The sequence below is a fragment of the Leptonotus elevatus genome, chromosome 20 (genome assembly GCF_054856555.1).
Source record: "Leptonotus elevatus isolate MCC_2025b chromosome 20, RoL_Lele_1.0, whole genome shotgun sequence".
Classification (NCBI taxonomy): domain Eukaryota; kingdom Metazoa; phylum Chordata; class Actinopteri; order Syngnathiformes; family Syngnathidae; genus Leptonotus; species Leptonotus elevatus.
Window position 1 is genome coordinate 2,993,710 of NC_141258.1, and position 25,408 is coordinate 3,019,117.

Consider the following 25,408-nt stretch of genomic DNA (forward strand, 5'->3'; position numbering starts at 1 on the left):
CGTGACTGTTATGAACACGTAGTAAGCCTCACGGCTAAGCGCGGCTAGCGCGGCTAGCGCTGCTAAGGCCGGAAAACGCGCACAATAGCCGGCCGGGTACTTCTACACAATCGGACATTCGATCGGGCGATGGAGAGTTGGCATCGACCAATGCAGATTGATGATGATGATGAAGATGACAACGAGCTCTACGCCAAAGTTGGAAGCTTTGGCGTGACTGTTATGAACAAGTAGTAAGCCTCATCGGCAAAGCGCGGCTAGCGCGGCTAGCGCGGCTAGCGCTGCTAAGGCCGGAAAACGCGGAGCTGCACAAGCGGACATTCGATCGGACAATGAAGAGTACCCCGAGTCCAATGCATATTCATCGGAGGAGCGGGTACAGTCTGATCACGGAGAAGACACTGTTTCTGGACTACGATGCCACCATGAATGGAGTGGATAAAATGGATCATGCAAATGCTGTTGCGTCTTCTTGCACGCAGGAGAGTGTTACACAAAGAAAAACTGTCGTTGAAACATCCACATATTTGTAAATAGCACCACAGTTGCACACATTTGTAAATAGTTTGCCAAATTGTTGTCAAATTGTTACACTGTTGAATGTAAATAAACGTATTTTGCTATCAAAAAACACTTTTTCATTCTTGGTGGTAGTGTTTTATAGAAGTAAAGCACTATTTAGGTGTTTGTGGCATCATTCATGGACAAAAAGAAGTGTCAAATTCACTAGAATGCATGAAATAATATCGTTTCACTAAAAGCTTGATTTCTCCGTATTTTGGTCCAACACAGGCGAAATTGGGTCAAACTAACCATTTTCTATTGTTGATTACTAAAGAACGGAATAAGGTAGAAACAAACTCTTTTTTTCTGATGAAAGATGAAAGTCCAATCTTTCATTTGGTAGTACGTGTGTTTCCATAGTCCAAACAGAACATTTTCTGTGGACCTTGAAAATCAGTCAAAATGCTTAAATCGGCTGGCACTGGCGGCATCCCTTTTCTGAAAACGTCTGGCAGTCAAAGAGTTAACGGGGTGTCGAGACGGTCGTTCAGTAACCAGAAAGTCGGCTGTTCGATTCCCGCAAGTCATGTGTCGTCGTGTCCTTGGGCAAGGCACTTCACGCACATTGCCTCCAGTGCTACTCACACTGGAGTATGGAAGGTGTGAATGTTTGGTGGTGGTGGTCGGAGGGGTTGTAGGCGCACACTGGCAGCCATGCTTCCGTCAGTCTGCCCCCAGGACAGCTGTGGCTACTTAAGTAGCTTACCGCCATCACAGTGTGAATGTGTGAGTGCATGAATAATGGTTCCATTCCATTGTAAAGTGTCTATGAGTGTCTAGAAAAGCATTATTATTATTATTTTATTCTTAGTTTTTGTTCTTTTTTTTCCCCCCCCCCCATTTCATTTTTTTCTTTATAATTTTCATTATCGGTAGTTTTTATTTCTTTCTTAGTTTTTTTTCCCTCAAATTTATTTAGTTTTAATTCATTTTGACATTCTTTCAAAAATGTTTCATTTAGTTGAGTTTTCATTAGTTTTAGTATAGTTTTATTTTTATTTTTTATTGTTGTGTATTTCTTGTGTGCATCAACAACACCCCAGACTTTTGACTTTTTATTTCGTTCTTAGTTTTATTTATTTTTTAATTAAATTTAGTTCTTTATCATTTTCATTATAGGTAGTTTTTATTTAATTCTTTTTTTTCTCTCTCAAATTTATTTAATTTTAATTAATTTTGGGCTTCTTAGTGGGGTTTTTTTTTTTCAAAAATGCTTCATTTATTTTAGTTTTTATTAGTTTAAGTTGAAAAAAATTGTTGTGTATTTCTTGTGTGCAATTTTTTTTTAGGAGTTTTTAAAACAACCATCAACAACAACACTCCACAGACTTTTGACATACATTAAGTGCAGCGTAAATAATAAGTGCAGTGTGAATAATATTGCTTGTACACTTAGATGCATCCGAACTCTAACATCTATAAGTGACTTGCTTTTATCTGAGAGTCGTAGTCAAGATGGCGGATGGATGAATGCGTTTATCTATACATCTTTTAATTAAAAAAAATATTTAGTTTTTATTTCATTCTTAGTTTTTTCCCCCAAATGTATTTAGTTTTAATTAATTTTGACAGTGGTGCTTAAATTAGTTTAGTTAAATAATTGTGTATTTCTTGTTTGCAATAAAATAAATAAAAAACATCCACAACAACACTCCACACATTTTTGACATACATTAAGTGCAGTGTGAATAATGTTTATGTAACATCTATAAGCCACTTGCTTTTATCTGTGAGTCGTAGTCAAGATGGATGGATTGATGCATTTGTGTCCTGGCGTTGACTGGCGACCATTTCTAGCTCTAATTGTTAGCTGATCTGACCGAATCCCTTTCCTCCGTTTGCCTCGTTGACGATCTTCCGAGAGCGAGCTTCCAGGAGAAGAGGATACAAGAGCGCCGCTGCCGCCGCCGCCGCCGCCGCCGCCGCCGTTGTTGTGAGTTACGATCGAGCCGAGGTGCTCGGAAGCGCCAGCCGTCGCCGGGCGGCGCAACCTCCCGTCACCATGGCGACCTGGAAAGAGGACAAAGTAGGCACTCGACGAGCAGGCGGGGAAAACATGCCGGGCGGGAGGAGGAGGAGGCGGCGAGACAAAGAAAAGCCAGAAGAGGCAAGGCCATCACTCACGCGGCAAAGAAGCTCCTGAAGGCCGAACGAGACGTTCCTTCACAAGTTGGAAGGTGGAGGCCGCTGCTTATTCTGACTCACTGTCAGAAAAAAAAGAATCGATGAAGATGTTACAGGAATGTGAAAATATAGATTTTTTTTTTTAAATCAAAACATTCCGTTTCTTGGAGGACACCTGGTTTCTTAGGAGACCACCTGACGGAATGCGACGACTTGGACGGACGTGTCACGTGACTGCTGACTGCCTCCGCCTACGGATGCCATGTTGTGCTTGCCCCCTAGGGGGCAGTGTACTACAAATGGACATATTACACTACTCATACAGTAGATGCGATGAAGAAAAAGTGGCCAGGACAGTCATTTTCATGTTTGCTTTTTGCCAAACAAAGGGTACCATAAACAGAGGTGGCAAATCCAGGTCCATAAAGTAAAAACCCTGCCACCGTTTGGCTTTAGCCCCAGGTGCTAGCTAGCTAGCTTCCTAGCTGGCCTTAGACCCTGATACTAGCTAGCGAGCTAGCTCCCTAAAAGGTAAACAAGCACCATGGGAGTGAGCTAGCTTGCATCTGGGACTAAAGCCAAACTGTGGCAGGGTTTTTACCATCAGGACCCCGGATTTGCCACCTCTGACCACAAAAGTGTTATTTTTGGTACGACTTTTGACGTTGAAAGCAACAAACATAACGTAGGCCCATTTCCCCCCCTATGGTGTTCCACAGCCTGCGATAGCATACTGTACTTCCAGAAAATCTGTCCATGCTCAGCAGGGATCCGCTCGTTTCTTTCTTGTGTGTTGAGGGAAAAAAAAGAAAAAAAAAAAAGAAGCAGGTTACCCACTTGACTGTCGTTGCTTGTTGGACGGCTCGCGTTCCCGGTGGAGCGACTAAAAATATCCACTCGATGACGCTTCCCAGTAAGTCCCAGCAAATGTTTGTTACATTATTGGTGATAGTCCGCATCTTAGAATGAAATCCAGTAACAAGACCGAGACAAGCACGTGATGATACCGTCTTATGTCTTCAGTGAATTCCAATAAATGGACGGAGACAAGATCTCTGGAATGGAATCCAGTCAATAGATGGTGACAAAAGTGTGTGATGCAATCTCACGTCTGGAATGAAGTCCAGTAGGTGGCGCAAAAAGGAAGTCTGACGACACCATCTAACATTTGGATGGAGACCCTATTTAACTCATTCACTGCCATTGACGACTATAGACGTCAAAAATTGATGTGAACTATGAAAACCTAGAATTGTTTTAATTGTACATTTATAACAGATATAAAATTATCATTACGATTAAATGCCCCTCATTTTTAAGATTTTTTTTTTTAATTAGGCCCGTCAGGCGATTCAAATGTTTTATTGTAATTAATCACTAGTTAACTAACAATTAATCACAAATCACAGATCCAAATGTCCTGATGACACGGTCTAATATCTGGAACGATATACGGCAAACACGCCTCTGTAATGAAACCCGGTAAATAGACCGATCTGGTGATTAGATGGTGACGAGCATTCTGATGTCGCGGTTCACTCAAGTACATCCCTGTCACGTCGTCATTGCTCCGGAAAGAAAGACGCGGCAGGCCGAGGGAAGAGAACGGTGGCCGGTTGCCGTGGTTACCACAATAATAGCAACTGACACCAAGAGCAAGCACAGTCGTATGTCATTTTTGAATAATTGGCAAACCAAAAATTCATTTTCACTTTTTGCATTTAAGTACATTTCAGAGTTTGTGCACCTTCCCCACTCTGGGGTCAGACTCCTCCCCCCCCCCCTTGGACACCACTTCCTGTAAAACCACACACACATCCACTTGAGAGTGTGCGGCAGCGAGGGAGAACCAAACTGCGTCCTTGCACAAGGACGCCGACACTCATCGCAAACACTTTGCCACAAAGGCGCACGTGCGACCGCACACACACACACACACACACACACACATGCGCGACCAATTTGCATTCAAAGCGACTTTGCGTGCCGACGTGTCACTTCCTTCAAGTCAACATCAATCGTGTGCATGCGTGATGACTGCAGCTGCTCACCTCCATGATTCATGTATGAACTACAGTGCATACATAAAGTGGGAGTGTGGGCGTGTGCGTGGGTGCGAAAATGCAGTTGCGTGTACATGCGTGCAGTGAGGCGCCTGCGTGCGCTTATGTATCGTATGGTGTGTACGTGCACAATTGTGTAGGAGGCGACATCTGTGTCAGACGGAATATACGAGTGCAGTGAGTTTTTTTTTTTTGTGAGGACTTTTAGTTAGTTTTTTTACGACGGCGTATTAGAGCCACGAATAAAAACAATTTTGGGTTGGGGCAATATTTTGAGAAAAAAACTCGTACACTTGCAACTTTATTGAGTGGCAAATTTGCAAAAAAATTCGTAAATTTGCAACTTTATGAAGTGGCAAATTTGTGAGTTTATAAAGTGGCAAATTTGCGAAAAAAAAAGTAAATTTGCAATTTTATAAAGTGGCAAATTTGTGAGTTTATAAAGTGGCAAATTTGCGAGAAAAAAAAGTAAATTTGCAATTTTATAAAGTGGCAAATTTGTGAGTTTATAAAGTGGAAAATTTGCAAAAAAACTCATAAATTTGCAACTTTATGAAGTGGCAAATTTGTGAGTTTATAAAGTGGCAAATTTGTGGAAAAAAATAGTAAATTTGCAATTTTATAAAGTGGCAAATTTGTGAGTTTATAAAGTGGAAAATTTGCAAAAAAAACCCTCGATAATTTGCCACTTTATAAAGTCGCAAAAATATTTATACGCAGCCCTAATACTAATATAAGAGAACTTTTGTTGTTGTGAAAACATATTAACGCATAAAGACAGCAAATTGTCCCCAAATTGTCCTGGCGAATGGTTCACGTATGCCTTGCGATTGGCTGGCGACCAGTCCAGACCAGGAGAGGCGAGTGAGGATAAGCGCCATCGAAAAGGACGGGATGGAATTCATTGCGTTGGCGTGCCCGCAAGCTGTGAAACCACATTTGACGGATTCACTTAATAAGGTCAGAGAGGCGTTGCGTATGCGTATGGATCCGCTGGATTGGATTGTTGCATCGATACTGGAGCCTCCGTGTTCTAAATATAAAGGCGCGGTAAAATATTTGGGAAACGAATGGGCATCGAGGACGGGTAGAACCGTTAGTCTGATTATACAAACGCCAATAACAGTGAGGATGTTATGTAAAATGGAAATAACAAACATTTCACAAATTCCTTTTTGACCCACATTCAATGGAATACACTAATAGGATATTTAATATTTAATATGATAGTTATTCAACAGTCCAGGTCTGGACTGCTGGCAGGCCAACTCTAGTACTCGTTTAAAAATAAAATGAAGCCAAGTTTTAAAGGGGAAGTCAACCCCCCCATTTTTTTTAATATATTCTATTCTATGCAGCAGTAGAATATGAGTTAAGCAACAAAAGCAACAAAATCCAGCCGTTTTTATCCATCTCAAATCTCATTTTGCCACGTGCTGTCGACTGAAGATGACATCACAGTTGCTCAGGGGTCAGGCAACGACCAATCACAGCTCACCTGTTTTTTTAAGCTGAGCTGTGATTGGTTGTTACCTGAGACCTGAGCAACATTACCTCACTCGTCTAAACGGGACATTCGGATTAATATTACATTTGTGGTATATAAGTCATAGTTATGGAGCAAAATTCAGCCAAGAACCAATCATAGCTCAGCTTCAGAAAACAGGTGAGCTGTGATTGGTTGTTGCCCTGAGCAACTGTGATGTCAAAGTGGCAAAATGGCCGCCCCCTGAGATGTATAAAAACGGCTGGATTTGGCTTCATAATTTATATTCCAAAAATGTAATATTAATCAGAATACCGTATTTAGACTCGTGGGGCTGTATAGAACATATTATTGTCCCAAAAAATAGGGGGGGTGTAGACTTCCCCTTTAATGATTAGATGCAAATTTTTTACTGTAAATTTAAATACAACTTGAACTCTTTAAGATAGTGAAACAAGATGTACAGTTTGATCAATTATTTTTGCCTACATTTTTAACAAAATAAAAATGTAAAAACATCAAATGTATCGAAATATTTGATTGATCCCCCCCCCCCATCTTTGCAGTTCTCAATCCCTGCTCCCCACGAACAGCGGGGGATTATTGCATATGAAGGTCAAGAGTCTATCGAGTCCGTCCTGCCAAATTTAGATGTGCTTGCGTCTCCTTTGAAAGCAAATTGGTTCATATTTAATGAGTGTGTGTGTGTGTGTGTGTGTGTGTGTGTGTGTGTGTGTGTGTGTGTGTGTGTGTGTGTGTGTGTGTGTGTGTGTGTGTGTGTGTGTGTGTGTGTGTGTGTGTGTGTGTGTGTGTGTTCAGGTTGAGGCCATGCAGTCTCTGTTCGGCGGCGGCGAGCTGGGCCTGCTGGGCGGGGCCGGCGACGGCGGCGGGGGCCTAAAAGAGGACGGCTGCGGCGGCGTGGGGTGGCGCTCGCCGCCCCTCCCCGCCGCCGACGTCTACTCGCCGTCGCACTTCGCCCTGATCGCCGCCTACCAGGACATCAAAAGCCGGCTGGGCGGCCTGGAGCGCGAGAACAGCAGCATCAAGAGGAAGCTGAAGCTCTACGAGATCAAGGTGAACGCGCTACTTGCTGTTTGGCGGGCGCGTTGTGTTATAGAGTGTATCCGAGTACAAATACTTTGTTACTTTATTTAGTTACTTTTCAGTAAAAATTGCCCTCACTCACACAGTAAGAACATTTGGTCCCCACTTGACCTCAAGCGCAGAAAATGCTAGCACAAACCACGAGTGTACCTAATCTATTGACCTTGCTGTTCTTCTTCTGTGGTTTCAATTTGGCGGTTGGCAAACCAGTTTATTGATGCCTTAGCGCCACCAACTGAAATTTACCTTACACTGCACGGAAACTTGTTTGAAAAGATGCTTGCCAGATTTTTCTCAAATTTTTGCTTGTATCTCAAAACAAAGCAAAACTACCTTTTTTTTAAAAAAAGCTCTCAAGTCAAGGCACTCGTGTCTCAAGGCACTGCTGTGTTTGCATTTCGACAAGTACAGATTGTGAGTATTTTTGCCACCTTTCGTGCCGCGTGATGGCCACCGCGGGGAATAAATCTCTCAGGTTGTTTTTTTTTTTTTAGCCTAGCGACCCATCACGCGCTCTCGACTCGGAGGCGAACAAAAAAAAAATAATGTTACGAATAAAAACGAGCCGAGCGGTCATCACATGACTCTCAGCAGATGGAAGACGCTCGCTCATCTTTGTGACTCTTCACAACTCTTCTTCACACCTCATGAAAACATATTTTGGACGTGGACGAACGCTTTGCCGCATCCAAAATTCGGCCTTTTGAAAATGAAGAAATGCACGCATCACTTTATAGGGACTCGAAAATGTGAGACGCGCGCTCCATATGTCGAGCGCCGTGAAGCCCGTTGTTGTGCATTGGCTCCATTTCAGCACAATTGAATCCAATTGAAATGTTGCAACTTCAGCACCCCGGACAGAGCCGCGGCTCCACCAGGGGTCCGCTTTCATTTTTTTTTTTTCCCTTTCCACTCTCTCCAATTGCCGTACAGCGATGAGCCCGATCCATGTGGGTGGTTGCCACGGCAACGCCGGTCTCGATCTATCACGGCCAGCTTTTGCGTGCACTTTGTCATCGTCAACGTGGCCCAAGATGCCCTCGCGAACAAAAATGTCTTCTTCCAGGACTTCCTGGAAAAACACCAGCAGACTTTTTTGTTCTTAATTTATTCCCATACTCAAGCTTCCTCCTCCAAATAGAAAACGGGCCTCTCTCTTTTCTTCTCTCTCTCCCTCCCACGCCATTCCATTACACTCACTCTCGCCGTTGCCCCCCCACCCCCCCTGGAATTGCTGCACGCCAGCTCACCCCCCCCCCCCCATAAAAAAAAAGACAAGAAAAAAAAGAAACCCATGCTACACAAATACACTCGCACCCATCGACGGGAACGCGGGAAACAGCGCCCGTGCGTGAAACCCGGAAGTCTGAAGTCCCGCCTCCTCCGTGGCAGACATCACAGTTGTTGAGTTAATCTGTACGTTCGTATAAAGTTGACTTAACCATGAGAGTGACATTTAATAATTGCGAACGGCGAAGTGAAGTTGACTGGCAACCAATCCAGGGTGTACTCCGCGCCTCTGGAACCAGATTCAGAACAAATAACAAATGATGGATTAGTACATTTTCACCGCACAAAATCCTGTTAGCAAGTGTGCTCAAAGAGTATTTAGAGGGGTGGGATGAGGTTGAGGGTCTGCCTAAAGCGTCCTCTCGTCACATGATTCACCACACGCACACACACGCGCACACACAAAAACACATCTCGTGCTCAAGCCGCTCTCTCTTGTTGTACTTTCTTTTTCTTGGAGTCGAGCATTTCGGCGGGGTTGGTCTCTGGGGGCCCTCAGTGCCTTTTGCTGTTTAACTGAGCAAAGACAGGGAGGAAGCAGTTTGGCTAAATGGAAAAAGGTAGTTAAACCCAGTCCTCGCGCGGCCCTCGCACAGAACGGGGGAAGAAAGGGGAAAAAAAAAAAAGGAAAAAAAAATCAAATGCCCGAAGCTGACGAAAGGCATTCTAAATGCAAATGTACTCGTTTATGTTGCTTACATAACACGTCTCTCATGTTCGGGAAACGAGTCCACTTCAACCCGCTGACTGCACTCGGGTGCGCGACGCACACAGCGCTCATCAAATATATACGGTAAATAATATGCATTGACTCGCTCATCTTCAGATTTACTGTACACGCATAGTTTTGTTCAGGTTTTTTTTTTTTTTTTTTTAACTGACATGCAGGGTTCATTTGTTTGGAGTAAGTCCCAAAAAAAATGTTAGAGGTAAACATAATAATAATACAAATAATAAATAATTTAATTTAAATTAGAATTTTAAAAAAATTGTTTGAATAGGAACGATCTGAACAGATTAAAATCTGAAAATTTGAGGTAAAAAAAAAATTATGTACAGTTTTTATTCAGAAATTTGGAAACAGGTGGAGTCAGTCAAAAAATGTGTTTTAGTAATAAAATGGAGTTTAAAAGTGAAATTTGGAATGGTTCGAATCAGTCAAGAAATGTGGGAAATGGACTTTGGTATGTAAAATGTTTTAATTTGTGGCTTTTATTTTGAAAATTGGAACAGTTTGTGCATCATGATTAATTCATCGCGGCTCTTTTACTGTGTACGACTTGGCCACCGGGGGCAGTATAGTACAATCATGCAGACGCAAGTCAAGAAGAGTTTCACAATTACTGTAAGTGACCCAGTATATTCATGGTTTAGTTAAGGTTATTTTTTTGTTTTTTTACTCACATGCAAGTTTCATTTGTATGGCATCGGTCAAAAATTTTTGAAGTTAGGAGGTAAATGTAAATAATAATAATCATCACCATCATCATTTGGGCCTTTAATTTTAACAATTAAAAAATATTTGGAATAGGAATGTGGTAATTGGTGAACAGTTGAAATAAATCAAAAATATGTAGAAAATTAAGGTAAAATGCCCCAAATTTTAGGAAAAAAAACATTGAAGATGAGTGAGATTAACAGTTTGAATTTGGAATGGTTCGAATCTGTCAAGAAATGTGGAAAATGGACTTTGGTATGTGAAATGTCTTCATTTGTGGCTATTATTTTGAAAATTAATTGTAATTCATTGCGGCTCTTTTAGTGCGCAGTGTGTCGATCAATACAGTCATGCGGGCAAAAATGAAGAAGAGTTTCACAACTACTGTAAGTTGTATCTCAGAGTGCGCCACTGCATTCAAATACAGAGCAAACTTAATGATAATGATAATTGAAAATTTAATTATGTGGTTTTGCTTGTCTGTCTGACATTAGGTGATGTTATCATTGTATTTAGGTTGTACCGAAACATAGCTTACAATTGTTTGTCTTCTCCAAAAATAAATTTACAGTAGCAACACGTGTAAGACGTGTTATTTTTTCACCACAGAGCTCGGTCACTGGAGCACGCAGTCGCAGCGTGTGAACTCACACCTCGCATATATACATAGCACACACAGAACAGAACAACAACATGCACGTATTTTCCACCATTAAAAAAAAAAAAAAAAAAAAAACCCGACTCTAAGCGCTAAGAAAAACAAAACAAAGAGTTATCAAGGAATTGTGCAAATTTTTGGACAACGGAGCATCAAGTTATAATTTAAAAAAAATTCAAGGCATAGTGATCATGTGATGCAAAAAAAAGAAAGAATCGATTTGGCTGGTCGGTCCTCATTAGGGATCTTATTACTGCCGACTTTTGGACCAAACCTGAAACCACACACAGGAAAGCCGAAGTGGAAAATCAAACCCGGAACCTCAGAACTGCGCGCTGACACATTTGCCGCTTTTGTGTATTTCAGTTCCCGATGATCAGCGAGTTCGGCGAGGACGCCAACTCGTACTGCTCGTTCGAGAGCAAGGAGACGGCGCTGCTGCACTCGGAGAACGACAACCTGCAGCAGAGGGTCAACATCCTCACGCATGAGGTGCGAACACGATGCTAGTTGGAAAGAAAACCTGCCCGAAGGTCGGTTTGGTATACGGAACATGGCAAAAATCTGGAAAGTAGTATTCAAAAGCCACCTTCGTAATTGCCTATAAGTGCCACAAGATGGCAGCAAAGCACTTAAAAAATATATATTAGACAAAGCTATGGCTTAATGGAATGAAGCTCACTTCACTGCCTCTCTTTTCAATATTGTTTCTTGGCCAACAGTAGAGCCGTTGAGACTTAGATTATTTTTTACTCCGGAGGAGAACGGACAGAGATGTGCACAGATTACAATCTCCTAAATTCAAATTAATCCAATTAGTTGATTAATCGATTAAATAATCGCTAGATGAATCAATTCTAAAAATATTTGATAGTGACAGCACGAGCCAACATCTCGCACAGAAGGGTTGCCCCTCAATGTGTACACGCTTAAAGCTGTTGGGTCAAAAATAACCCATTTTTGGTCCAAAATTTGACCGACCCTCTACGTGGGTCAATTTGACCCAATTTTAGGTTGTTTTGTTTTGAATTAAAAAAATGGGTTACGTTGGGTACCCAAGTAGCAGGTTGGTCCAATTTGGACCAATATTGGGTTATTTTTGACCGAGCGGTTTTAAGAGGGTTTTGAGCTTTGTTTTGCACGAAAAAAATTGGTTGGAAAAAAATAATTGGGTTGTCTTGATACAAAACCGACCCTCTACGTGGGTCAATTTGACCCAATTTTAGGTTGTTTTGTGATTAATTAAAAAATGGGTTACGTTCTGTACCAAAGTAGCAGGGCGGATCAAATTTGGACCAATATTGGGTTATTTTTGACCAAGCAGTTTTAAGAGTGTATGCTCTAACTTGCTTTTCTAAGTCACTATATGGTGTAGGGTTTTTTTTCCAGATCCCACACTGTGCCCCCCACCTACCCTTATGGGAGCATTGTCTGGGACTTGCTTTTCCCCTCCCTCCCTCTCTCTCATACCTCATATCATCTCACATGTTTTCTACTTCCTATCTAAGAAATCAAACCCGTCAGATTCCTGTTCCTGTCTCCCCCTGCTAGGTGTTACTATCTTATTAAAAAAAAAATTTTTTTTTAATTTTTTAGTTTTCTTGGACGATAAAATGAATTTCGCTCTGTACTCACTCGATTCCATTATATTTGATTCCATTCCATTCCAAGATGGCGCTTAAAGCAATATTTGACAATGTGACAATACCCTCCACTCTGATTGGTCGGTCCCGGTAGGACTGATGTCATGCCTGGACTTGTGGTTTAACCAGTGTAAGGTGAATTTTGCTTGCTTTTTCCACCAATTATTTTTGTTTTAATTAGGCCCAGCACCCGTGTGTGTGTTTTTTTGGGGGGACGACTAAATGTACACCTTTAAATTATAATTGGCTTGTATTATGCTTGGCTGCCATTTTTGGCTTCATGTGCAGATAAGGGGGTTTTAATTAAAGCCCTGTGCCACCGTGTGGGAATCCGTGTCCAAACGGGAGAGTAAGCAAAACAGTCAGTCAGAACAGCCGTGTAGAAAATGAACAAGAGTTCAAATAGCCGGCTGGGATTCCAGAAGGACAGAGGAAGGACGAAGGCAAGGACGGCTTAAGTTGCGGGTGCGATGCGGCACAAGAGGAGGAAGCGGCATCATGTGAGCAGTGACGACATCTAGAGGGCGGTAGAGAGCAAGAAAAATGTTTGGGTTGCTCAAGATGCGCTTGCCGGCCTGCATCAATTCTTTTGCGTGAAGTCGACGGATGAGGACGCATGGAGAGCTGGGGGGGGGGGGGGGGGGGGCGGACTCCAGTCACATGACTTCAGATGAAGTCAGCAATTGTTGGACTTGCTTGGCTCAAATTTAAGAGATGAGACTTTGACCTGCTATTCAGAAGGCTCGGCTTGAAAAACAGACTTGGCTTTACATATTGGCATGCCATGTTGATTGTGGTTAATGAGCAAGACACTATGCTAAATGTAACGGATGCTTGAATTTCATTATCTTTACCTTGTTTCACATTTTTTTGTCCTCATCTTTAAAAAAACAAACAAATTTGCCTACCTGCTTTTTGTTAGAATTTCATTATCTTTACCTTATACCTTACCTCTTTTTTTAAAATTAAATTTACCTGCCTGTTTTTTTTTTTTTTTTAATGTCATTATCTTTTCCTATTTATTTATTTTATTTTTTTTGCCCTCATCTTGTTTTATTTTTTTTATTTGCCTGGCTGCTTTTTGTTCGAATTTCATTATCTTTACCTTCTTTCACATTTTTTTGTCCTATTCAAATGTATTTCAAATTTAATAAAAACAAAAAAAAACTTTTTATTAAATTTGCCTGCCTGTTTTTTTTGTGACTGAGCAAGATTGGATAACTTGACTTTGGGCTTTTACAGTCACTGGTGGCGTTTTTATTTTTTTACTTTTTTATTTTTTAAAGTAGAAAAGCATGTTCAACTCACATGGAGCAAGTTTTCTAATGAGGGCGCGCTGCAAACAAGGCAAAGCGTCGTGGGACGAGTTAAGCGTTGAATGTGACGAACATGTCGGAGCCGCCGCGTGTCCTAGAAGGACCTCCTCCCCTCCTCTTACACAACATCTCCCACGCCGCGTCGCTTGGCCTCGTTCGCTTTGGCTCACTTTTTCTTGTTCTTGGTGGAGAAGTTGGACAAAGTGGAGTAAAAAAGTGTGCTGTCGTTTCCTGGTCTTTGCTCTCTCTCAGCTGCAGAAGAGGAAGGAGCGCGAGGAGCAGCTGGAGGATGTGATCCAGGCCTACGAGAAGATCCACATGGAGAAGAGCAACCTCCAAAGGGACCTGGACAAGATGGTCTGTGTCTGCTTGTCCCCGGCGTGGTCGCGCGGTCGCCGTTGATCATGTGACCCCCCGTGTGTGCTTTTAGACGGGCCTGGTGGACAAGCACGTGGAGCGCATCCTGGGCCTGGAGGTGGCGCTCCGGCAACGGGACAATTCGCTGCACAAGCTCAACGTGCAGATGCACAGCAAAGACATGCAGTACCTGCAGCTGCACGCAGGGCCCGACGTGCACAGTGAGTGTGAACGCACCTGTGTTCGGGACAGTGTCCCAATACTTTTGTCTGAATTGTGTTCCGACACTTCACGATCCAAATGTGTCCCAATATTTTGTACAAACTTCACATTGCTTCACTTTCCGTAAGGTGTCCCGATACTTTTGTCTGAACTCCACATTACTTCTTGTGGGTGTCCCAATACTTTTGTTTAGGGGTGTCAGGCGATTATTTTTTTTTTTTACAAATTTTAATTAATCTCATGACTTCAATAGTTAACTCACAAATAATCACACATTTTATATCTGTTCTAAAAGGTACAATAATTTTTTTTTTATTGTTGACATAAGTGATAAAAAATGTGAAACTAATAGAAAGATGGCTGCAACTTTTAGTCATTGATACAGTAATTTCATAATTGATAAAATGTAGTTATAGATGTACTGTACTGTAAAAACGTGATTTGTGTTGGTCATTTTTCTGCCACTAGATGGCATAATTGATTTACTAAGACGTTGGCGACAGCTCAGAGCGATCTAATCTTTAACATGAAGTCACTTGTAAAATTCTGCACATTTTTAAAATTGACTCCAAGTCTTCACAAATACATGCATTATTATTACAGTTATTACTGCTAAATTTTGACGTGGACGTGTCTGGGGCGGTTATTAATCACGTGTTAAAAAAAACTGATTAATTTTGACACCCCTACTTTTAATACAACTATACATTTTCTTCACTTCTTCCTGGAGTCCCAAAACTTTCGCCCAAATTCCACATTTCGCCTCTTTTGAGCGTTTACTCAAACTTCCTTCCTGTACGTGTCCCAATACTTTTGTCCAGACTGCACACTTTCTCACTTTCCTTTCTGTGCGTGTCCGTGATCGGCTTGCATCCAGTGCTGGACTGTCCCGCCATGACGCTGCAGAGCTCGCGCAGCCTGGACGCGCTGTCCGACCTGAAGGTGCAGCGGCTGGAGGCCGAGCTGGAGGGGGCGCGGCACGAGGCGCAGGGGGCGTGCCAGCGGGAGGAGGAGCTTAAGGCGCAGTGCGAGCGCCTCAGGGAGGACGTCAGGCAGCTGCAGGGCGGCCAGCGGGACAGGGTGAGGGACAGCAAGCCCCCCCCCCCCCTTTCTGTCAAATATTAGAAATACAGTAAATTGTTTTTGATTTTATTTATTCATTATTATTATTATTATTATTATTATAATTAAATTTATTGATTTGATTTATTTTTTTCAATTAGACAAAGCTATGTCCCTGTCTACTGTATATTATGTTTAGTATGCTATTCTTAACTCACTCACTGCCATTGACGGCTTTAGACCTCAAAAATTCATTTGAACTATTTCTGTTAGTTTAACATTTTTTTCCACTTTTAACAAGCGTATGAAAAGCTAGAAAAAAGTTTTTAGAACAGATATAAAATTTGTGATTCATCGTGAGTTAACTATTGAAGTCATGTGACCTAATTTCTAATAATCTTTTCTTTTATTTTTTTTAAATGATTTTTTTTCAAAAAAAAAAGAAAAGATTATTAAAATTAGGGCGTCAGGCGATTATTTATTTTTTTAATTGTAATTAATCGCATGACTTCAATAGTTAACTCACGATTAATCACAAATTTTATATCTGTTCTAAATGTACAATATTTGTTTTCTTACTCTTGTTAGCAAAAGTGGAGAAAAAAAAAAGTTTAACTAATAGAAATAGTCGCCGTCAATGGCAGTGAATGAGTAAAAAACAAAACAAAAACATCACTCACTCTTTTTCCGCCTGACGAGCACACTAAAGCTAATTTCTCGCTCTACTTTGGCAGGAGATGCCATCGCCGTGTAAGCAGTGCGACGTGGAGTGGATCAAGAAGGTGGGAGACGAGCAGTAAGTGGGGAAGGGGGGGGGAGGGGGGGGGCGCAAAGATGGACGAGGAGGAGGGCATAGTAGGGCCGTAATATTTGTTGGAGCTGCTCTTTTTCCTATAATTGCTCCATTCTCAAGAAATCATTTGTTCAATGATTGAGTGGAAATAAGAAAACGTAGTCCGAAACGAATAGAAATAGAAATAGAAATAGAAACACAACCGACCGCAGGTGACTCTTACTCAGCGAAAGCCAGCAATGGTTTGATGGGTTGAAAAATGAAAGTAAAAGATGAGTGTGTGTGTGTGTGTGTGTGTGTGTGTGTGTGTGTGTGTGTGTGTCTTTCTTCTTTCTTTCCAGACCGCTGCCAAGGCACGGGTTTACTCACTGCTTTCACATCCCTCCCACTGATAGCCCCCCACCCCCCACCCCCCCGAAGCCTTCTTGTAATTTAGAGCATTTAGTGTAAACGGCACAACTCTTGAGAATAAGCTCGGATAGAATTTCAGCGTTTTTATGAGCAAATGGGAATTGGTGGCAAAAGACAAGTGAGCACTTTTCTGGGGCCAAGAAATAACAAAACATGACTTCGATAAGACATTGTTTTTTTCTGTATTTGATAGTAAACGCGATGCCACCATTTTTCACTATTTCCTTCCCGTTGGTGTCCCAATACTTTTGTCTAAATTCCACATTTTCTATTTTCACGAAACATTTGTCCAAATGCCACATTCTTCTCGACTAAACCTCCTTCAGACTTTTGTCCGCGTTCTCTTTTGCCTGTCCCAATACTTTTGTCCAAATGTGAATTTTTTTTTTTTATACAATATATATTTTCTTAAATTATTTTGCAGTTGTCCCTAGACTTTTTGTACAAACACCCCATTTTTCGCAAAACTTTCACATGTCCCAATACTTTTGTTCGTCTTGAAGCCTTTAGTAGTAAAACATTAGTAATCGAGAAAATGAAAGTATGTGTGTGCGTGGTTGGTAGAAAAAAAAAAAAAAAAAAAAAAAAAGAAGAAGAAGAAAAAAAGCGTTGGGCGGTTGTAGTTGTGATTCATCTCATGCTGGGCACTAACGAGCCAGTAGTGGGCGTAATGACTTTTTTACCTCCTTCACTTCTTTGCAAATGGTCGCCCCAAGTGCAAAAAGTCAATAATGATTCAAACAAGACAAAAACAAGCCAAACTTTGAAAATATGATATTAGAGCAGACGTGGAAAAAAAAAATTCTTCAATTATATTGTAAAAATAGATAAATAAATTAAAAAAAAAAAACCCTGCCAGTAAATGCTCCTAATACAACATAAAGAGAAAAAAAATAGAGAAAGAGAGAAAAAAAAACTAACTCCCGAACAAAGAAATGAGTCAAAAGTGTCAATCTGGTGATCTTTTTAAATAAATGTCTTCTTGTAATCAGCATTGTGTTCCTGCACGAGTCAACTTCTGTGAAATGCGTGGAATTGTAAACTCATGATTGAGAATCTGCCGTACAATTGGAAAGACGACTTTCACGCCGTCTAATGAGATCCGCTACAAAAATGCCAATAATGTTTGAAATTAGCCTCTCGGAGGTCACCGACAAATTGGAAACAGCTTGAATTTATTGTGTACGATTTGACTTTTCAGTGTCGACTCAGACCAATAGGAAAGTAGTCATTTGCATCAAATTGATCACACCGTTTTTTTTTTTTGGTGATCATAAGTTTCTCGTATATTTAGTTTAAGGCTAATATATAAACGCAACATATTTGTCCAGGGTCAACCTGGCGCTGGCCTACACGGAGCTGACGGAGGAGCTGAGCCGCCTGCGGGCGCTGAGCTCCAAGCAGACCGAGATCCTGAGAAAAGCCTCGCAAGAGCAGCACAGTCCGGGTGAGACATCCGCAAGGACACGGCAGCATTTCGATGATTTTTGAACGAGCTGCTGGGGGGTTTCAACACCTACTTTTTGACACCTCCACCCATCTGATGGCACAGAACACGTTTCCTTTGACAAGCATCGACATTACAGGAAACGTCAGAGATGTACTTGTGCCAAATATAGAAATGTTCAATAGCGTACATACTCAGTCCTGCGACTTGCGTCGCCTCTAATCTCACGATCCACAAGTGAGGGACGGCGAACTAATGTTACATGAAGGTGTATCTGGTCGTGAGATATTTTTATTACGTTTTTTTGAAATCTACTTGGGTGGTGGCAGGTTTACTTGGGTGGCCCGCCCAAGTATTAACATGGTGTGGGAAACACTTGACTATTACTGCAAAAATGTGAAATTTTTGGTACGTAGGTCGTTTTCGAAGTGTTGAGAAATGATGAAATAGTGAGCTGAATGAATGAATGAGCTGAATATTTTTGAGTTGGAACGATGTGAAACCTGCTTGTTGAATGTCTCATTGGGAATGAATGGCATTTTTTTTGTGTCAAAATGTAAACTTTTGGGAAAACTGCGAACATTTGGAATGAGAAAAATAATAGCACAGAAGATGTGAATTTAATAATTAGGTTGACGTTGGAATGGTGAAAATCAGCTGAGAAAAGGGAAAGTAGAAGCATGTCAAACAAGTGCAGGGAACTAATATATATATATATATAACCCGCAGTTTCTCCTCATTTTAGATTGATATCTCAGGATTTACAAGGCGAAGTCTTACTTAAAAAAATAAAATAATTTTCAAAAAACTATACATATATATTTATAATTTTGTAATAATTTTTTTTTTTTATAAAATAAAATAATTGATATATATATATTTATTTATTTATTTTTTCAAGTTAGTGGTGTAAAATAAATGTATTGAATACATTTTCAAAAGTCCTACAAAACTGATGCAATGTGTGTTAATCGTGTGGTTGCAGTCCAGCTGCACTCTCCCATCCACCACCAGCGCCACTCGCCCGGGTCGCAGCGCCGCTCGCCCATCTCTCAGCGCCACTCGCCGGTGGTGCCGCAGCCGTCCGCGCACCACTCGCCCATACAGCAACGGCGCTCGCCCGTGCTGCAGCGCCTCTCGCCCGACACGCACCGCCGCTCGCCCCTGCTGGACGTCAGCGAGGCGGGCCCGGCCTCGTACTCGTGCCGCCCTCCCAGCCAGCACCTCCGCGCCAGCTTCCAAGGCCGTCGCAGCTACTCAGAAGTGACCGACCCGTCGGCGTACCAGTGTCCGCCGCGCTTCTCCCTGGACCCCGTGTCCACGCTGCCTAAGCCTCGCCCCTTTGTGGAGGGCTATTCCAAACAGACGCCCCAGCACTCGCCTCACGGAGGCCTGCAGCACAGAGGGGCATCGTCCCCTCACCAGGGTGGCGGCGGAGGAGACGAGAACGCCATGCGCCACATGCCCTTTCCCCTGCGCTTTGAGCCACCGCCGCCCTCAGCGCAGGGCCCGCCACCGCCCATGCAGTCCTCCGAAGACGAGGAGGAGTGGACCTGCCCACATCCCATCAGCCCACCCAGGACGCTGGGCACGCTCTCCGCTGTTGTGCCCAGCGGCACCATGAGGGGTCCGGCGTCCTGCTCGGCCTTCCCCGCCCCCCAGTGCCCCAACGCCTTGGGCTGCCACCCCCAGTCCGGCTACATATCGGCCGAGCACGCTCAGTCGTGGCCCTCCATCAATGTGAGTGGTGACCCTTCATGTTCATATTAGCATTTCTGCCCGCTAGCCATGTTAGCATGCTAGCAATTGTCGCTAATCGTAATGGTGCTAACTTGTGGCATCGATAGTCACTTACCAACCTTTTGATATGCGTTTCAAATGCTCATAGATTATACATTTTTGGTTTAGGAAACTGTCAGTTTATCCCGCTAGATACGTTTCTGAATTTTTAACTTATTAAAACGTACTTTAAAAAAATTCCTTAGCGCCAATTCTCACTCGCTGGTCATTATCAGTCTGGGGTGCACAAATTGACGCTAACGTTGTCAGGTTCAGTCAACCTAGAACATTTAATAAACAACAGACAGGGAAGGAAGACAAGAGACTTATTTTTGCTCGCGAGGAGAACGGACAGAGATGTGCACAGTTACAAACTCCTACCGCTCTGAAGCACATTCTGCCCAGCCCCCTCTTTATTTCATTTAGGGCAGTTCCCTGGTTATACAAACGTTGCTGCTCTAAAGGTTGGGGGAAGACACAGCAGCAACCATCGCGCATATGAGTCATTGTGCAGATAATAATATAGACGTGTCTTTCTTCGACGCTGTAGGTTTCAACGGTCAAAGTTCAACAGTTCAGCCGCTATCTTGTGATAAGGGCACAGTTCCGGTTTTCGCAGCTGCAAGAGCATGAGTCATGCGTTGCAATACTATAAGAGTAAATATGTGATAACTTATTGACATTTATTTTAACAAACGCTACTTCTAGTGTTGTTTAGCTTGAAAACTATAGCGTGGGTTCAGATAGCGCGCCAGTGAGTCATTATCGACTCGACGGATCTATTTCCACATCGCACACTCGCTCGAGCAGTCAGGGTGACTCATACGAGAACGAGCGAGACGCATAAAGAAGGCCGGTGACCACGGCGGCATCTAACCGGCCACCTGTGTCGATCCGCAGCTCTGGATGGAGACGGAGGAAAGCGACGTGCGGAGCTGCCCGCTGTGCCAGCTGATGTTCCCCGTCGGTTACCCTGACGATGCCCTCATCAAGCACATTGACTCCCACCTGGAGAACAGCAAGATCTGATCGCCATGGCGACCGGAGGACCGACATGAGAGGGTTACGGGAATTATTTTAGTTTTTTTAAACTTCAATGACCAAAATGGGGTTGGAAATGTTACAGAAAGTCGCTGGTATATTTTCATGGGAACTTAAAACGGAGGAATTCTTGAAATATTCCAAAGTGGAAACTTTCTGCGGGAGTGAACTGGAAATTTAGTGTCATTTAATGGGAATGTGGAATTCAGGCAGAAATTTAGGCAAAGTAGCTCTCCTTGCCCACAAGTGAGGGCATTGAAGAATCATAATTTTTAAAATTTTCCCCCCCACATCTCCAGATCTCAGTAGGACCTCCCAAAAATATTAAAATCGAAATTGGAATTTATTTTTTATATGTTATATTAAATTATATATATTGAAATATTTGTGTGTTTTTTTCAATTTTAGTTTGGTTATTTATTTTATTATTTTGACAAATTCCCGTTAATTCCCATTGAAAGTTTCCCAGACATTTGCAACTCAACGACTAAGCAAGATGGCCACTTGTTTTTTTTGTTTTTTTTTAACCCTGTGAACGGCTCCTTCTTTGGCTTTGTGAGTCACGTCCCGTGCTTTTTCTTTCGCTTTTGCCTTTTTTCATGGCGGTCGAGTGGCTCTGCATGTTGGTGTCACCTTCACAGTCCAAGCTTCAAACACGATCCGTCTGGCATGAAACATGAACATTCGTACTCACGTTATACCTTTTAACGCTTGCGGCCTGTAAAAAAAAAAAAAGGAAAAAAAAAGAAAAAAAAGTAACTTAGCACTTTATGCTAGTTCTTTCCTCTGCTGTGTGTCTGTCTCAAGCCCCCCCCCCCCCCCCCTTATATACATTATGATATTTATATTGTAAATCTGTCAAGGCAAAAAAGAACAAAAAATATTTCTATTTTTGCAGCACGTTTGAGGCTGGTGACACAAACTTTCACACGTTGTACAGAAAAACACAGACGAGGTGCACTGGGAGTCTTCCTCAAAACAAAAAAATCACTACGGACAAAAGTATTGGGTCACTTAATGAATCCAAGGGTGGCCAAAGGTTTCATTTTTTAAATTGCATAAATTCAACTTTTTTTTTATTTTTATGTATGTAACATGTAAAATGTAATTTTAAATCACATAAAACTAAATACCCCTGAATGATCACCGTCACTGTCGCCCGAATCAAATGCTTCCGATTTTCCCTCTTGTTGACGTTTGACCTCCCAAAACGGACAAAATAAGTGAAGAAAATCCACACTTTCCCCCCCTCTTCCTGGAAGTGTCCCAATACTTTTGTCTATCTAGCGTACCCACACAACACGATGTCGGCCAGACCACAAACGGCAAAAATTTAAAAAAAAAAAAGAAAAAGAAAAAAAACGTGTTGGCCTGCTGGTGTACCTTGATAAGAACACTGATGTCAGCTCATCTGAGGTTTTGCGGGTCACATGATCACTTCCGGACGATTACAGATGCTATCTTGTCGGAGCGTTCGCATTTATTTATTTTTTTTGTACCCTTTTGCCCGTCATTATAACGTCGCTTCAGAAAATAATTATTGCGGAGGTTCAGCAACATTAACTGGCTTCAGTTTGTGAATGTACAAAAGTAACCAATCAACATTCGTGTCCTGCATATTCCCCCTCCTCTCTAAAAAGCGATTTATTTAAAAAGGGCTACTTTTCTGCCATGCGCGTCGCAGGATGATGACATCACTACAGATGATGAGAGCAGAATATCGGTGGAGTTCTTGAACAAAGCCCGAAAAAATGTCAAAAAACGCGCCGAGAAGCCAAATGGCGAGTTTTCGATGCTTTGTCACAATTGCGTCTCGACTTGCAAATCCGGTCAACTCGCGCCACACGAACAACCCTCACGATAAGGTGCCGGATACAGTGGAATTATCATTGGAAAACAATTATAATAATTAAGGTAATGGCTGTCATATTTTTGTGGGGGGAAAAAACTTGCATAATTGTCACCTATTGCATTTTTGATTGCAAGACGAGATGCAAAGGCCAGCCCCAAAAATAATAATTCAAAAAGTAATAGAAATAATTATTATATATAATATATAATAATAATAATAATAATAATAATGACCTAAAAATACAAATACAAAATAATTGTCACCTATTGCATTTTTTTATTTGTTAAATTCTGGGGGGGAATTTCAAAAACAAAACAAAGGCAACCCCCCAAAATAATAATACAGAAGTTATATAATTAATAATAATAAGAATAAGAATTATTATTATTTATTTTACAATAATAATAATATAATGATATAATAATAATAATAAAATACAAAATAAAAATTTATAATATATAGTAATTTTTTTTTTATAATAATGTAAAAAAAATATTAGGAAACAAAAAAATCAGCAAACAGGTGAATTCACAGATGTCAGCCAAAAACAGCATTTATCTTACACACACAAAAAAAAAAAAATGAAACAGATCTTCTCCCCATTAAACCCCCAAAAACCAAAAACAAGATAATTTCCCTAAAAAAAAAATCGTAATCATGGGGCTACACAGAGCGTGTGCACGGACTACATGCGGTCCGCAGGTCACTGGTTGTCCACCCTGTCATAGACAATAATGGGACCTCATTTTGGGCTCAATTATAAGTATGCGTTTACACATCAGGAATTTGAAATCTCCTCATGAAACCGACGTCAACTTTTCTCCGAAACCTCATGACAAACAAGTGTCCCAATTATCAACGAATCCGATGATTATATTCTCTTACGATTCTTTTCCGTGCCGCCGACGTGAAGACGCTTTCTCCGGTCGTGTGCGCACCTCTTGCTTTTCTTTCTTTCCGTCTTTCTACGTTGACTCAGGAGAACTGCAAAAGCAACCCAAGCAGAGGAACAAAGAATTCTTTTCCACGACGTTTCCTCCACTCAGGAGACAAAAAAAGCGGCTTTTACACGATTGTGATTGTTGTTTTGCAACACGACACGATGCTGCCAACGGAGACGTAACGAGACATCTCGATGTCGCCTTTTTTTTGTCTTTCTTTCTTCCTGTGTCTGTAAATAGTCCAACCAATAAACTTGCACTGCAACTCGGCCTTCCTTGACTCATTTCAGTTTGAAAAAGCTTCACTCGTTTCATGTTTTCACAAATTTAAAACTTGTGACATGAATAGGGGTGTTCTAAATGTATGATAAAATATCGAAGTTTTCATACTCTTGTTAACATAAAAGCAAAAAAAAAAAAAAACTAGTTGAAATCTTTAGTAATTTCATAATAATTCATGAAATTGAGTTAATTAAAAAGATGTACTGTAAAAAACGAATGTGATATTGATTTGTGTTTTCTGCCACTAGATGGCATAATTGCATTTGTAAGACGGTGACAGCTCAGTTCATTTTGCTTTTCATATTTCTAATCTTTAACGTGAAATAACTTCTTTTTTTTTTTTTTAGGTAAAATACAACTTGACCCCAGTCTCCACAAATATGTGCATTATTATTCAATTTATTACTGCAAATTTTTGACGTGAACATTTCTGTTGCAGTACAGGTTTTCCAATTTTGACAACCCTTGACACGACCAGGAAATTATTAATTTGTACATAAAATGAAATGTCTTCAAGAAGTATTTTGGATATGATCTAAACTTTATTGGTGCTCAGTTTGGAATATTGCTTCAGTGTCTTATAAATACCAAGTAATTATGCATTATAGGCCTGTTTGGATTCTTCTACTGACTCTCCCCGTTTGATCTCCGCCATGTTCATCATTAGAGGCTCGTAAATATGCAGCGGGGAGGAGATTTGTTTGTTTTTGGTGCACATTTTCTATCAAGTGTTCAACGACCCCCTACACACACACACACAGGATATTTTTTTCCCCTCCCTCTCATACTAAATTTGGTTTGCACATTTTAAGAAGCGGGCCGCTAACCTCAGGAAGAGGAAAAAGTGATAAAATTCACCGCCCACCCGGGCCACAAAACCACACGGGACCAGGTCGACCTGCGAGCATGGAAATCTTCCATCAGCTGAATGCTGACAACACACACACACACACACACCCCCCCCCCCCCCCCCACACACACACACACACACACACACACACACACGCACACACACACACACACACACACACACACACACACACACACACACGTAGAAAGAAAAAGAAGGGCCAGGTCATTCGGTATAAAAACAAAAACATGTCTCATAGTTTGTTGCAAGTTAAATAAAATGTAATTATTGAATGAAAATAATAAAAATAAAAACATAAAAAAGTGCATGTAAAATGTCGAAGAGTTGATTTTAAATGTAATATAATATCATAATTTACAAAACTAATTTTTAACTCTTTGACTGCCAGACGTTTTCAGAAAAGGGATGCCGCCAGTGCCAGCCGATTTAAGCATTTTGACTGATTTTCAAGGTCCACAGAAAATGTTCTGTTTGGACTATGGAAACACACGTACTACCAAATGAAAGATTGGACTTTCATCTTTCATCAGAAAAAAAGAGTTTGTTTCTACCTTATTCCGTTCTTTAGTAATCAACAATAGAAAATGGTTAGTTTCATCCGATTTCGCTTGTTTTGAACTCAAATACGGAGAAATCAAGCTTTTAGTGAAACGATATTATTTCA

At 41.3% G+C, this 25,408-nt stretch overlaps 1 protein-coding gene across 1 annotated transcript in view; it reads left to right on the plus strand.

The window, feature by feature from the left end:
- tbkbp1 (TBK1 binding protein 1) overlaps positions 1-23,856 on the plus strand; it is a 29,533-nt gene extending 5,677 nt beyond the window's left edge. Inside the window, exons 2-10 of the mRNA XM_086064474.1 lie at positions 7,057-7,311; positions 11,094-11,219; positions 13,939-14,043; positions 14,117-14,264; positions 15,143-15,345; positions 16,062-16,123; positions 17,863-17,978; positions 18,964-19,718; positions 20,658-23,856. Of these exons, the coding sequence (XP_085920600.1) occupies positions 7,066-7,311; positions 11,094-11,219; positions 13,939-14,043; positions 14,117-14,264; positions 15,143-15,345; positions 16,062-16,123; positions 17,863-17,978; positions 18,964-19,718; positions 20,658-20,786 (1,890 nt within the window). The 5' untranslated portion in view covers positions 7,057-7,065 and the 3' untranslated portion in view covers positions 20,787-23,856. The remainder of the gene's footprint in view (positions 1-7,056; positions 7,312-11,093; positions 11,220-13,938; positions 14,044-14,116; positions 14,265-15,142; positions 15,346-16,061; positions 16,124-17,862; positions 17,979-18,963; positions 19,719-20,657) is intronic.
- The last annotated feature ends 1,552 nt before the right edge of the window (positions 23,857-25,408 follow it).